General features: G+C 40.5%; 1 protein-coding gene across 1 annotated transcript; it reads left to right on the top strand.

The window, feature by feature from the left end:
- Positions 1 to 59: 59 nt before the first annotated feature.
- LOC109405632 (structural maintenance of chromosomes protein 3) lies at positions 60 to 13,778 on the top strand. Its single transcript, XM_019678694.3, has 7 exons — positions 60 to 207; positions 268 to 382; positions 5,413 to 5,552; positions 5,621 to 7,352; positions 10,793 to 11,447; positions 11,516 to 11,747; positions 13,001 to 13,778. Exons 1-7 carry the CDS (start codon positions 193 to 195, stop codon positions 13,715 to 13,717), a joined length of 3,606 nt encoding a protein of 1,201 aa, XP_019534239.1. The 5' UTR covers positions 60 to 192; the 3' UTR covers positions 13,718 to 13,778.
- The last annotated feature ends 1,237 nt before the right edge of the window (positions 13,779 to 15,015 follow it).

Raw genomic sequence — 15,015 nt, 5'->3', positions numbered from 1 at the left:
CCGTGAACGCGTTCCAAAATGTTCCAGGTTTAAGAACATTTTGACTAGTTTTGTTTTGCAGTGATAACTCTTTCCAACCTTGCAGCTAACTTCTTGACGAAAATATTTTGCTGGAGAAAATTTTGGCGTCGGAAGCTTTAGAAAATTTATTTTTTCGTAATTGTGTGATGAAAACGAGTGCTACATCGAAAAATGCATATAAAACAGGTACGCTGCAATCTGTAATTTACGAATCCAATGGAATGATGTATGGATGCTTCGTTCCAGGTGATCATACAGGGCTTCAAAAGTTACCGTGAGCAAACTGTGGTGGAGCCATTTGACAAAAGGCACAATGTTGTGGTCGGCCGGAATGGATCGGGGAAAAGCAATTTTTTCTACGGTATGTATCGGAGAAATTAAACAGTACCCATATTCAGCGGTTTGTAATTTGGGGGGAAATAATACCAAAATATCATTTCCAACCCGCAGCGAATAGGAGGTATTAGGAGAATGCATTCAAAACAGATGCTGTGAAATACATCAAGTAAATAACAGGGGTTTCCAAAAGTTTTACATCGCGGTGCACTTTTTGGAACTAAAGGAATAAATCAAGGATAGGAACACTCACTTGCAAAGAGTTACACTCACTTGCAGTTTTCTCAGCTCAGAAGCGTGCAATCAAAAAACGATGTATAGACGACTTGCCTGGTGATTTTGTCTAAAACTTTGCGGAATAGTGTAGGGGTCGTACGCGTATACCGAAGTCGTGAGGGACTCTCCACGAGGTTAATGTAAATTAGAAATCCTCTACATAGAGATAAGCGGAAGTTACATATGTCGATTCGGCAACGCTGTTTATTTTGTTTACAACAGCTGCCAACACTTGCTACAAAGCTAGATGTTCAAACTTTGAGCGTGACTTCGTTGTGGTTCAAGTTGTTTTGTTTACATTTTCTAATTATGGTAGAATTTATTTTTCAAAATTTTGTTGAAATAGCGGAGCAATCGAAGAAATCTGAAATTTCTTGCAAAAGTGTTACGCTAATCATATCGGCAGAAGTGAAACAAGAAGTAGCAATGGAAGTTTTTTCGACAAGTGCAGCAACAAAAGTGTCATCATAAGCATGAGCTTTTGAAAGCAGCATTAATAAATTTTTATCTTTTTACTAAACTTACATATGCCGCCAATTTCTCGATATTAAAAATAAATAATTTTAATTTATTTAGTTCCGATTGCAATACCGTTCAAACGACGCCTTCCTACGAACGATAAGCATGTTCATTTGGCTTACACTTTGACAGTTCTCTCTGCACGATTGGCTCACAATGGCCGCCTCCGCAGATCTCTATAATGTAGGATTACTAATGTAAATTACACTCACCTCGTGGAGAGTCGCTTTCACAGCTCTGTCACGACTTTGGAATTCGTGTGCGACCCCTACACTATTTGGCAATGTTTTAGACAAAACCACAAGGCAAAAGTCGTCCCTACATCGTTTCTTGATTGCACGCTTCTGAGCTGAGAAAATAGCAGTGAGTGTTACTCTTTGCAAGTGAGTGTTCCCATCCCTGGCCTGAATTAGGTGAAGTAACGTTATCGTTGAAACGCAAGTACAAGAATTATAATTTTAAGGCTGTTTAGGGCGCGAATTTTGTACTGAATTTTTTGTATGGTGAGAAGTTCGACGTTCCTGCAATAAAATGGTGCCAAAAGCGTGGGTCTTATGTTTTCTTGTCTAATTTGATGCTATTTGAGCAACATTTTGGGGAACAGTGGCGTTTTTTTTTATTTCTTGCAACTTAAACAATACAGTTACCCAAAGTTTTGCAAAAACTCACGCACGCTTTTTTGCACCATTACATTGCCGAAATGGAACATTTACCTTTTCACAGTACACAACTTCTGCTCATTACTACAAATCCAGATCTAGTACTACCCTCGGTACTACCGAATGTGCCCCATTGACGCAAAGGGACACTAAACAGCAATTATTAACAAATCATCATAACTATTTTATGAATCATACAGAATGTTTAAACCCTACTCTTTTCAATAAAGCAAAGATTAACCCGGGAGCGGTCGCGTCGTGTACTGAGTACACGCACCATGAAAAATGCACGCATGCGGTACACAGCGTGAGCGGGGTGTCGCTGCAGGTAGTCAAAGACGCGACTGCTCGAGGGTTAAAGACAGAACAGAACAACATGATACAAAAAATGTTATTCGAAATTTAGAAATCCACAACTAATAACTGACGGCTTGAAAAGAACCTTACAAATGGATTACCCACATGGAGTGCGTTCAATGTTGGTCAGCAGGATTTTACTAGTAATCCTACATTATACACGGAGAGACGAAACTACCCAAAAGTGGGTTCTTTCCACCCAACTTCAGGGTTGCGTGCGTCAAGCCAATTTTGAGTTGATGGAATCGATGTTTTTGTTGGGTTGTTCCCGCTTGCTTCCATGTGAAAAAAATATCTAATTTTAAGTTTTTTCAACTCAACCGAAATTTTGACTAGGTTGTATTCACTCAAATTTGAGTACTGTGCTAGAAACTCAGTTTTGGCTTGACGCACGGAACTGCAAAAGTTGGGGTGTTTCTCTCTTCACTCTCTGACAACAATAGAAAGAGCGCATGAAAAGGGAGATGAAAAAGAACTCAAAATTGAGTTTAAAAGTACCTAATTTTGAGTTTTTCAGTTTCTCCGTGTAGAGATGTGCGGAGGCGGCCATTGTGAGCCAATCGAGCAGAGAGAACTGTCAAAGTATGAGCCAAATGAACATGTTTATCGTTTGTAGGAAGGCGTTGTTTGAACGGTGTTGCAGTCGATAATAAACATATTACAAATATTTATTTTTTTTATCGAGAATTTGATGGCAAGATAATAATTAAATAATTCTGCGTTCAAAAGCTTATGCTCATGAAGAAACTTGTCGCTGCTCTTCTCGAAAAAAAAAATCATTGCTGCTGCTTGATTCACTTCTGCCGATTTGATTCGCGATATTCTTTGCAATGCATTTCATATTTCTTCGATTGCGCTGTTATCTTTTTCAAAATTTGGGAAAAAAATTCGAATATAATTGGCAAACGTAAACACAACAACTTGCACCACAACAAAGTCATGCAAAAAGTTTGAACATCTAGCTTTGTGGCAAGTGTTGGAAACTGTTGTTAACAAAACAAACAGCGTTGCCATATGTAACTTCCGCTCATCTCTAAGTAGAGGATTTCTAGTGAGTAGGAAAACAGCCAACTCCTGTTGGTACATTGAACGCACTCCCTGCGGGTAATCTGCACGGAGCCGCCAAACTACCCAAAATTGAGTTCTTTTGACGCAATCTCATAGTTCGGCCCAATAAGCCAAATTTGAGTAAATCGATTAAACTCACACTAGGTAAATTGCCTTCACCTCCAGCAAAAACATTTACTTAAGAGTAGGTAAATTGAACCCAAGACCCCCCCTCATTCAACCCAAATTTGAGTAAACCTGCATATACCCAAAATTGGCTTATTGGGCTCAAGGACCCCCGTTGGGTAGATGCATCTCTGTTTGTTTTTGACGACATCGGTGAGGGAAAGAGGGAAAACAACCTAATTTTGGATAACTAGTTTATTCGATATACTCAGCTTTGAGTAAAATCGACCCAAAAATTAGGTAGTTTGATTTCTCCGTGTGGTCCACTGCACGAACTTACGCTGGCCTGCTCACTCTCACAGAAAGTTTGACGTTTGAGAGGTGCCGACACCGCTCAAACGTCAAATTTCGTGTGAGAGAAAGCAGGTCAGAACAAATTCGTGCAGTGGACCATGGTAAAAATTTGATTCTGACATATAAACCTTATTTTATTCTGATGATTTCTTATAAGAAAATGCTAAAAATCCATGCTATTGAATAATTTGACGATATTTTTTAATTCGTTCATTATGACGTACCTTTTATCAGGTTTACTAACAGGATAAACTTATTCTAATGGATTACGAATTAGTTGTTTGGGCAAAATTTATCATAAAAGTAGTAAAACGGTGCTCATCTTGCCCCGGGTGGCCATCTTGCCCCGTCCTACCCTAGCTTGAAGATTACTCTTTCTTTATGTGATCTCTTGTCGATGTGCGTGAGTGGATGCAGAAAGGCCCTTCAGAGACAGAAACGTGTTTGTTTACGCCCTTTTCAAATGGAAGGCTAGAAATATGTCCGTGCTATTTGAACGTGACTGTTATTTGGAGACAAACATATCTAAAGATCCAATCTGCAAAAGAGAGGCTCTCTTTGTTTCGATTCTCTTTAAATTATTACGATGTCACAGTGGAAATTTTGACAAGTTGTGATGTGTAGATCGGAAAAGGTATGTTTAATCTACCTTCCGATGCAAGAAGTAAATCAAAATTTATAAATGCAAGCACATTATAATTGGAGCGGACCTGGTTGGATGGTTAGAACACGTGACTATCACGCCGAGGACCTAGGATCGAATCCCACTCCCGACAAACTCACTAAATGTGAAGTTCTTCCTTCGGAAGGGAAGTGAAACGTGGGTCCCGAGATGAACTAACTAGCCTAGGGCTAAAAATCTCGTTAATACAGATAAAAAAAAGTTATAATTGAAAGAGAGGAAACTTAAAGAGAGCCTCTCATCTGCACTTAGGATCTATAAAAATGTTCGGCCTGAATTAATTTGTATATTCTACCTTTATATGTTCAACTCTAACGATAATTTAAACCACCCTTCTCAAACTATGAGTCTTGACCCACGAGCCCCATAAGAAATACATGCGTCGGTAAAGAAGTTTAAAAAAAGCTGGTTTCAAAGGTTTATGATATTTTCTCCGAGGATACACCATAGACGAGTGCACCGATGAACTGAATTCATCGCGGTCCAAGAATTTTGACACTACAACGGGGTCGTTCCCAATCAGAATTGTTCAATTCTGATTGGAAATCTTTCACTTCTGATTGGAAGCGACCCCGCTCTAGTGTCAAAATTCTCGGACCGCGATGAATTCAGTTAATCGGTGCACTCGTCTATAGACGAGTGCACCGATGAACTGAATTCATCGCGGTCCGAGAATTTTGACACTACAGCGGGGTCGTTCCCAATCAGAATTGCTCAATTCTGATTGGAAATCTTTCACTTCTGATTGGAAGCGACCCCGCTCTAGTGTCAAAATTCTCGGACCGCGATGAATTCAGTTCATCGGTGCACTCGTCTATGGACTTATCCACCGATGAACCGAATTCATCGCGGTCCGAGAATTTTGACACTAGAGCGGGGTCTGTTCCAATCAGAATCGTCCAATTCTGATTGGAAACGGCCCCGCTCTAGTGTCAAAATTCTCGGACCGCGATGAATTCGGTTCATCGGTGGATAAGTCCATTGATGTAATATAATTTTCTCAAATTTTATCATCCTTTTGCTTTGCTTTTACAGCCATTCAATTTGTGCTCAGTGATGAATTCACCCATCTTCGACCGGAACAACGACAGGCACTTCTTCACGAAGGCACTGGAGCACGTGCAATGTCTGCTTATGTGGAAATTATTTTCGATAACTCCGATAATCGCGTACCGGTAATGCCGTTCAGGTTCAGAAGGTCGTAATCAATTATGTTGCAATGATATTTTGTTTCTCTTTTAAGATCGATAAGGAGGAAATCTTCCTGCGTCGTGTTATTGGCGCCAAAAAGGATCAGTATTTTCTCAACAAAAAAGTTGTACCTCGGTCAGAGGTGGTGAACCTACTGGAATCGGCTGGATTTTCCAACTCAAATCCGTACTACATCGTCAAGCAAGGCAAGATCAACCAAATGGCAACTGCTCCAGATTCGCACCGGTTAAAGCTACTGCGGGAAGTGGCCGGAACGCGTGTGTACGATGAACGGAAGGAAGAGTCTATGAATATTTTGAAAGAAACCGACGGAAAGGTAGAGAAAATTACCGAGTTCCTGAAAACCATCGAAGATAGATTGAAAACGCTAGAGGAAGAGAAGGAAGAATTGAAAGAGTACCAAAAATGGGACAAGGCCCGACGAACTCTGGAATACATCATCCACGAGACGGAACTCAAGGAAAATAAAAAACATCTGGATGATTTGGAGCATCAACGGAAAAGCTCGGGTGACAAGCAGAAAATGTTCGCTCAGGAAATTCAAACCGCACAGGAGAAAATTAAAAATGCCCAAAAGGCATTGAAAGACGCGAAGAAAGATGTGACCACGACGAAGGATGAAAAATCGGTTCTAACAACAGAACATCAACAACTGCTCCGCGAGAAAACCAAGTTGGATTTGACAATTTCCGATTTAAGTGACGAAGTGCAGGGGGATAATAAGTCAAAAGAACGAGCCGAGCAAGAGTTGAATCGTTTGAAAATTACGATTGCTGAAAAGGAAAGGGAACTGGAAGAAGTTCGGCCCCGATATGAAGCTATGCGTAGGAAGGAGGAGGAATGCTCAAGAGAGCTAAATTTGAAGGAACAAAAACGCAAAGAACTCTATGCGAAGCAAGGCCGAGGATCACAGTTTTCCTCTCGAGAAGAACGAGACAAATGGATCCAGGGTGAACTGAAGTCACTGAATAAGCAAATCAAAGACAAAATCGCTCATCAGAACAAGCTGCAGGAAGATCTGAAAAGAGACGCTGCGAAGCAAAAGGACCTTGAGAAGAAAATTGAAGAGCATACGGAATCGTTTGAACAGTTGAGAATTCAGATTGATGAGCACAACAAGCACTATTACGAGCTCAAGAAGAAGAAAGATCATTTTCAAACAATTCGTAACGACATTTGGAAAAAGGAAACTCAAGTTACACAGACTCTGTCCGGCAATAAGGAAGAACTTGCCAAAGCTGATCAAGCTCTACGATCAATGGCAGGTAAGCCTATTTTAAACGGACGTGACTCTGTGCGGAAGGTGCTGGAAAGTTTCAGTCAAAGGGGTGGACAATTTGCGGATATCGCCCGTTCATACTACGGTCCCGTGATCGAGAATTTCAACTGTGACAAATCGATTTACACAGCAGTGGAGGTAACAGCGGGTAATAGATTGTTCCACCACATCGTTGAATCGGATCGCGTCGGCACACAGATTCTCAAGGAAATGAACAAGCAAAAACTTCCGGGAGAAGTCACATTTATGCCCTTGAACCGGCTACAGGTCCGCATTCACGATTATCCGGAGGATCCCGATTCGATTCCGATGATTTCCAAACTAAAGTACGAAGAGCAGTACGACAAAGCATTGCGATACATTTTCGGCAAGACACTGATCTGCCGTAATCTGGAACGAGCCACCGAATTGGCCAAGAGCACGGGTTTGGATTGCGTTACACTGGAGGGTGATCAGGTCTCGTCGAAGGGATGTCTCACTGGAGGTAAGTCGCTTTTTCTTAAATTAATCATTTATTTTATTTATTGTTGTAATTATTATTTTATTAGTAACGATACCCTGTTGGATACATTCGTATACCTATTATTATCAGGTCAATGAGAATCATATTTGGATGTTCCTTGATAGTAAACGGTTTTTTCCACTTTATCCGCCGTAACTCAACCTGCTCCAGTCTCCTTAGTAGTCCTGTTAAGGAATTCATAAACTTATGTGCGTGTAAGACAACTTTGGACAGATAAATTATGGAGACGCGTCTAATGATTTACGATTCACAATTTCAACCTGACCTTGTTTTATAACGATCTTGACCATGAACTTTCAAACACACATACACTTGTTTGTTCTACACCACATCCATGATTGATAACACATCAATCAATAAACTCGCATAACAATATTAGGATTGCCTCTACCCTGCCGATCTTCTTCCTGGGTCTCGTCCTTGTTCACCAAATCACGTTCCACCTGGTCCACCCATTTTTCCCGCTGCGCCTCATGGCTCCTTGTGTTAACCAAATCAGTAGCGAACATTGACCTTGTAGGGTTGTTGCCCGGGTCTCTTGAAATATGCTTTGACGGATGGAGAGATGGCCGACTCTTCCCACTGAAGAGGGCCGCAGGAACAACTGCTGCAGACGATAGCTCGACGACTTCGAATACCTAACTCTCAAGTGGTTAGCCTTGTAAAAGGCTGATTATTGGGTTGTCCAAGGAGATCGCACAAATGTTGATTTTCAACGATGTTTATTCGGCGATGGTTCTCAACTTGAACCCCTGGTACCCGACCGACGATCTCCACAAGCTGGCCGGAATCCTCACCATCGATGCAAGCATCGAACGGCCCTCGAGGTCCTTCAGGACGTCCTGTGAGATGTCAGCAAACCCGCTAATAGAAGCACTCTTCCCTCAACATCTGTGATATTAGTTTTAAGTCATTCTGAAATCTAGGGTTTTTTTTGTTGAATCTTTTCCCTGAAAAAGCTACATGTAGCTAGCACATTTCTGTTGTTTGTATTTATGTATCTTAAATGAATTTGAATTGTTCTCAGCTGAAAGGTAAACCAAATCTCTGAAATGTAAATGTAAATATTAAATGTAGTAACGTTGAATTCCAGAAAAATAAATTAAATTGAATTGAATTATTCGGCGATGGTTTACACAAAACTGAACGCTCTTTGAACAAATGCCACCAGTTATATATATAGACACTATAAATACCATAGACTCGCGGAGGCTAAGACAACTGTAGCCAAACGAACTGTCAGTTCGTGTAGCCAAACGAGCATGACGTCACGATTTCAGTAGCGATAATGGATTGCGTGACGTCATATTCGCTCGGTACACTCTAAATTCACGTAAAACACACTAGAATCGTATTGCTCAACCATGTCTCCGCGAGTCTATGGAATCTATAGTGTCTATAGTTATATATCATACTCCCAAAATTTCCATCGCGAACCACCCACCAATCAGCGCAAGCCTCGTCGCATTGGTAGATGCCCAGAAGTGAACATATTAGGACATGTTGCTGGCGTCTCTCCCCCACGCATGGTGCAAGATGCAGGAATCTTCTGGCTTCGTGTCTCGTTGTTGTCAGCGTCGAGTTTCGCTTCGAGAGCGAACACCTTATCCGCCGTATCCTTCCGGATTTGATTTCCTTCTGCATGCTACATGCACCGTAGTGTGCAGCGAGCTAGTTGCTCATAAACGTTTTCCTACACACCGCCAAAGATTGTGCTCAGCGGCTGATGGGATGACATTCCGCACTGCAAATGTGCACAGCGCAGCATATTTTCATATTAGACCCGCGCACACTTGAACTCACACTGAGGAGCATGCCATCCCTTGCTCAGCACTCGCCGCTCGAATTGTTGGGCTCGTATTCATGCCGATGGCACAAATTTCCCAAATGGAGGAGAACGTGCCTCTGGAGCCGACCAACTGATACCTGGGGTTACCCAAAACCGACGGAAACGAGGACACAATACATTAAAACAAAACACGTGTGGACACCAATACGCTTTTAGACAAGAATAATTTATTTAGGCTCAGTTACATTGAATGAACTTATATAGAGATAAGTGACATTTCAACACACGAACACTAGCGCAAATTTTTCCTCACACAAAAGTGCACGCCGATTGAAAGGCTATTCAGATTGCATGCAAATATTACCCAATCGAATTGGGTAAAACGGGTAAATAATGATAAAACTAACGTCCGGTGTAAGAGTGCAAATATTTTCCTCGCAGTTTCACAACTACATCTACAAAAAAGGCACGCATACATTTGAACGTGATTACCACTATTGGAGGGGATTCCGTTCAAATGTTACCAGTCGAAACACTGTTCGACACTTCTCTTCAACGTTACACGATTTGATAAAGATTGTCTCTCGAAGCAGTCGTAGTTTCACAGCCTGCAACGATTTCGTTAGTAGGTCCGTAGATTCGGTCGGGCAAATGAATTTCGTGTCGATACAGGCTAAAACCGCTCAGCACCTAAAATGTGTAAGATCTACTCATAAATGCATAATTTCCAGACCACACCAAAAATGTGTAACAGTAATACATTCACAAAAATAGCTCGTACACCCTTCTAGATGCGAAATGTCGATATATTTTTGTTTATCAAGGTCACTAGTAAACCTAGCTAGATTGCCGTATATTTTTTCTTGCGAATTTCAAGATTTTGTGGACGCAGGAGCTGATGTTGTGAATGTGTAAGGGTTACACATTGTTTGTGTAGTCTGGAAATTATGCACTTCAGTGCTGATCGGTTTTAGAGGGTATGCTTGGCCTTGCTTTAAGTCCGATGCTCTCGTGTCAGCGCGATGCAGCTTTGGTTGTTCTGATGGACTTGGAAGGCGAGAACCTACTGCTGATCAACGATTGCCATTAGCTTCTGAATCCACTTTATCTTCCATACGTATTCGGCTTCGGTACTCGATGAGGTTATAGCTTTCTGCTTATGATAGCTTTATCCAATAAGTCCATCGCCGAACTTAAACGAGTTCGAGTTAAGCCGGTCGCACAAAGCATTCGAGTTTTTGTTCATCACCGTTCTTTCTCCCGAAAGAGGCGGGTCTGCCGTTTGCACTTTTGTTTGTATCCTTCCACGTTTTGTCGGGTTTCATGCTGCGGCAAAGCCCGCGCTGCGTTCTTTTCCTTCAAAATCGCTTTGCACTCTTTGTCGAACTATTTATTCCGTCGACCCCGTTTCATGAAGAAGCGAAGTGATCAGGCTAAGGCCTGGGTGGCCTCTACTGTACATAGTAGTCGTCTCCATTCCACTCGGTCCATGGCTGTTTATCTCCAATTCCGCACTCTGCGTAGGGTCCCCGTTCCATAGCACTTATCATATTATATTCTTATCCTTCATGACGGTTAACATTAAGCATAACTAACGGTTTAAACCCTATAGGCTACTTCAACACATCCAGATCAAGATTGGAAATGCAGAAGAAGCGTTCCGAATATCTACAAATGATTGAAGATCTAGATAAAGAGTTGAGCGGATTCCGAGTAGAGCTGAAACAGACAGAGTCGAGCATCAACAGTGTCGTTTCTGAAATGCAAAAGACCGAAACAAAGCAAGGTAAATCGAAGGATGCATTCGAGAAAATCCAAGCCGATATTCGTTTGATGAAGGATGAGTTAACGCGAATTGAGCGCTTCCGCAATCCCAAGGAACGTTCGTTGGCACAGTGCAAAGCCAACTTGGAAGCGATGAACAGCACTAAGGACGGATTGGAGAACGAGTTGCATCAAGAGTTGATGTCGCAGCTTTCAGTTCAGGATCAGCACGAGGTGGACCAGCTGAATGATGAAATTCGTAAATTGAATCAGGAAAACAAGGAAGCTTTCACAGCTCGTATGAGCTTGGAGGTTACAAAAAATAAACTGGAGAACTTGTTAACCAACAATCTGTTCCGTCGTAAGGATGAATTGGTGCAGGCGCTGCAAGAAATTTCTGTAGAGGATCGTAAAAGACAGCTCACTAACTGTCGTACTGAGCTTACATCCACCGAAAAGCGAATAAAAAAGGTATTGAGCGATGTAGATGAGATTGATAAAAAGTAAGTTTGGTAGATAGCCATCTGATATGTGTCCTCTAATTATCATGAGTTGTTTATGTTCATTCCAGGGTGAGTGAAGCGGTTAAACAGCAGAAAGCTTTACAAAAAGAGCTGGAGCTTTGGATGCAAAAAGAAAAGGAAGCCCAAGATAAGATGGAAGAAGATTCCAAGCGCATGGAAAAATGGGCTGCCAAGGAAAACTTGCTGCATCAGAAAATAGAAGAATGCACCGAAAAGATTGCCAGTCTGGGAGCGTTGCCCCAGGTAGATCCTTCGTATCAACGAATGTCATTGAAAACGGTGAGTATTACACACTTTTCATATTTAGCAGAAATAGATTGATATTTTTGGTGACTCCTTTCACCATAATGAGAGTTTCGAGATACAGTGTATTACCTACTGTCATAAAATATTAAAGTAGAGTGATGAAAAAATAGTACAGTGGCAAAAAATATCGATAGAATTGTGATTGAGAGTACCGTCAAACGGGGTGACTTGCAACGGCGGGGTGACTTGCAACACTTGATGTCTTCTGTCTATATCTATCAAAAAACATAAATAACGGACGTTTACCTACCAAAACTCAGTTGAACTAAAAAGTTTACATACTATCTTAGTAGTAGCCACGATTTTCACTTTTATTTCAATAGTTTCAACAAAATATTCATAAATTTAACATTAGTGTAAAAAAAGTAACAAAAATGTGAGCCCTAAATCGTTGCCTGCAAAAGAATGAAAACACAATTTCCCAAAAATAACATTCCATATGCGGATTCTTTATATAATGAGCTATATAAATTTCCATTTTACATTATAAAAATATTACAATATCTTTGTTATATTCATATGTTTCGAAATATGGTACCTAGACGGGGTAACTCTCATTTTATTATCAATTCAAAGTACAGAAAAACGAAATATTGTTGTTTATCTAATAGTTCACCAGCAACAATCTGGAGGATCATCACAAGAACTGAAAAGTACATAAAAACTTATTTTAAATTAACAATTAGTAACTTGGTGTTTTTAGCCCAATATTTCCATATAAAAATTAACAATTCAGTTTCCTATGTTGAAACAAATAAAAAAAATATGAATGTCAACCCAAACGATATCACAATAGTAGCAAGAATGCTTATCAAATATGTTTGAAACTAAAAATAAATATCTGCGTGTTTGAAAAGGGATTTACATTGAGTGTTGCAAGTCACCCCGCACGACGTCTTTTATCAGAAACGACGTTATCTAGCTTTTTCAACATGAAAAAATAAATCAATCTATAACTTGTTCACTTTATTTTATAGAGGGGCCGGCTATTCAAACTATTACAAAGAGTTTAAATTTTAAAACTGAGTTTAATCAACATTTTTTGTTAGTTGAAGTTGAAAAGTGTTGCAAGTCACCCCGTTTGACGGTACTGATTTTTTTGTGTACCTATCTTAATCATCAATCGTCATTAGATTTCTTAATATTGCTCTGCCTTATAGTGTTATTTATTGCTTTCATTATGCTATAACAATTAAGCATCGTCATATTCTCCATTATACTTACAGCTTTTCAAGGAACTAGAAAAGGCTAACCACCACCTCAAAAAGTACAACCATGTGAACAAAAAAGCACTGGATCAGTTTCTGAGCTTCTCTGAGCAGAAGGAAAAGTTGTACAAACGAAAGGAGGAGCTCGATATTGGTGGCGAAAAGATTCGTGAGCTGATGCAGAATCTCGAGATGCGTAAGGTGGAAGCTATCCAGTTTACGTTCCGGCAAGTGGCAGCCAATTTCACGGAGGTGTTTAAAAAACTAGTACCGCAAGGGTCCGGACATTTGATTCTCAGGACACAGAAGGACACTGAGGGCAATGATATGGAAAAAGAGGTTGAAACTTCGGATGAGTTTACCGGTATTGGGATTCGGGTATCTTTCACCGGGGTTGATGCTGAAATGCGTGAAATGAATCAGTTGTCCGGAGGCCAAAAATCTCTTGTGGCGCTGGCTCTTATCTTTGCCATTCAAAAGTGCGATCCTGCACCGTTTTATCTATTTGATGAAATCGACCAGGCACTAGATGCTCAACATAGGAAAGCAGTGGCCGATATGATCCATGAACTAAGCGACAAAGCACAATTCATCACAACCACATTCAGACCGGAACTACTGGAAAACGCTCATAAATTCTACGGAGTGCGGTTCCGCAACAAGGTAAGTCATGTAGATTGTGTCACTCGCGAAATTGCTAGAGATTTTGTGGAAGACGATACTACCCATGGTTAATTTTCAGTTTTGTGTTAGGTGTTCATTCTAATTATGAGTAATAACAATATTTTAGCTCTTATTTTGTTCGTTTGAAAAGCTATTTTATTCTATATCACATACTCCTGTCTGGAATTCCAAACATTTTCTTGTAGGGGCGTTCCGTGAACTTTTCGTTCACCTGTATATCATTGTCATAGAGAGGCAATGAAGCATCGATTTCCGTACAGTTCTTGTTTTGTTAGCTCACCTCAGGTTCATGAAATCGAATGCAATGAAGAGGTTCCGTTTTCACAGAGATTTACTGCCTATGATCGCATAACTGTCCCATATGAATAGGAAACCCATCAAATGTGGGACTGATATGTGTTCATAAAAAGTTTTAATCATAGTGAAAGTGCACAACTACACAATCACAATCGATTTGATTTCTTAGCTTAGCTTAGCTTAGACTAACTGTACATGTAAATGGTTGCTTCTCCGGGATTGATCAGAACCTGAGACGAGACCGGACAACTGGCTTCTTATTATTCTTCTTCTCTTCCAATATGTTTGCTGTTTATTTTCATTCCGCTTCGTTCGTCGCTCGGGTCAGTGTTGCCAAAAAAATTTGTATCGCTTTTTGTTTCACATATTTTACGTTGAATATCATTATTTTCAGAATTACTATTATTCTTTTATGTAATGAGACATCTGCATCAAAATAACGTCGAAAAGTTCAGGTTTAACTAATTCCTCAGCTTATCTTCAACAGCTCGAAAAATCGCGTAGTCCACTCTGACTGAACGCCGTCCATATAGTCTATTTTACGAAACGACAACAGTGTTGATATTGATATTAACACTCACGGGCTTAGGCGCAACCTCCTGTCAAATTTTCATTCATGAAATGAGCGATCAGCTGATCCGAAACGTCTCGTAAAATGGCTCATTATGTAATGCAAATTTACTACGGCTCACAATATCACACGACTTTTCGTTCAATAAAATTTATCTTACGCTGCATAGTCGATCTTACCGCTTTATTACCAACGACGGAAGCTCATCCTCGTGACTCACACAAAAACGCGCCCACTGAGAACGGACGAAAGGATCTTTCGGAAATCTGTAAAATTTAAGACATCGATGCTTTGTACTGCTGTGGAAACATCCAAACGCCTTACAATTCATGATATTCACGCAGATGAAAACTACTATACGCCACTTCAAAATAATTTACGTTCGAGGCATTCGATTGAAACAAATAAACAAACAAACAAACGCGAACGAATCAAAACGCACGACGTCTGAACAGCTGACGCCAAACCTGCGGCAGATCAG

Source organism: Aedes albopictus, chromosome 1 (assembly GCF_035046485.1).
Source record: "Aedes albopictus strain Foshan chromosome 1, AalbF5, whole genome shotgun sequence".
NCBI lineage: Eukaryota > Metazoa > Arthropoda > Insecta > Diptera > Culicidae > Aedes > Aedes albopictus.
This window is presented reverse-complemented; position numbering and strand designations above follow the sequence as displayed.

Bases quoted from the DNA above. Each gene is read 5' to 3' on its own strand.
- LOC109405632 (XM_019678694.3), top strand. The intron at 5,553-5,620 runs GTAATGCCGTTC...TTCTCTTTTAAG, and splicing joins ACTCCGATAATCGCGTACCG to ATCGATAAGGAGGAAATCTT. The intron at 11,748-13,000 runs GTGAGTATTACA...TTATACTTACAG, and splicing joins AACGAATGTCATTGAAAACG to CTTTTCAAGGAACTAGAAAA.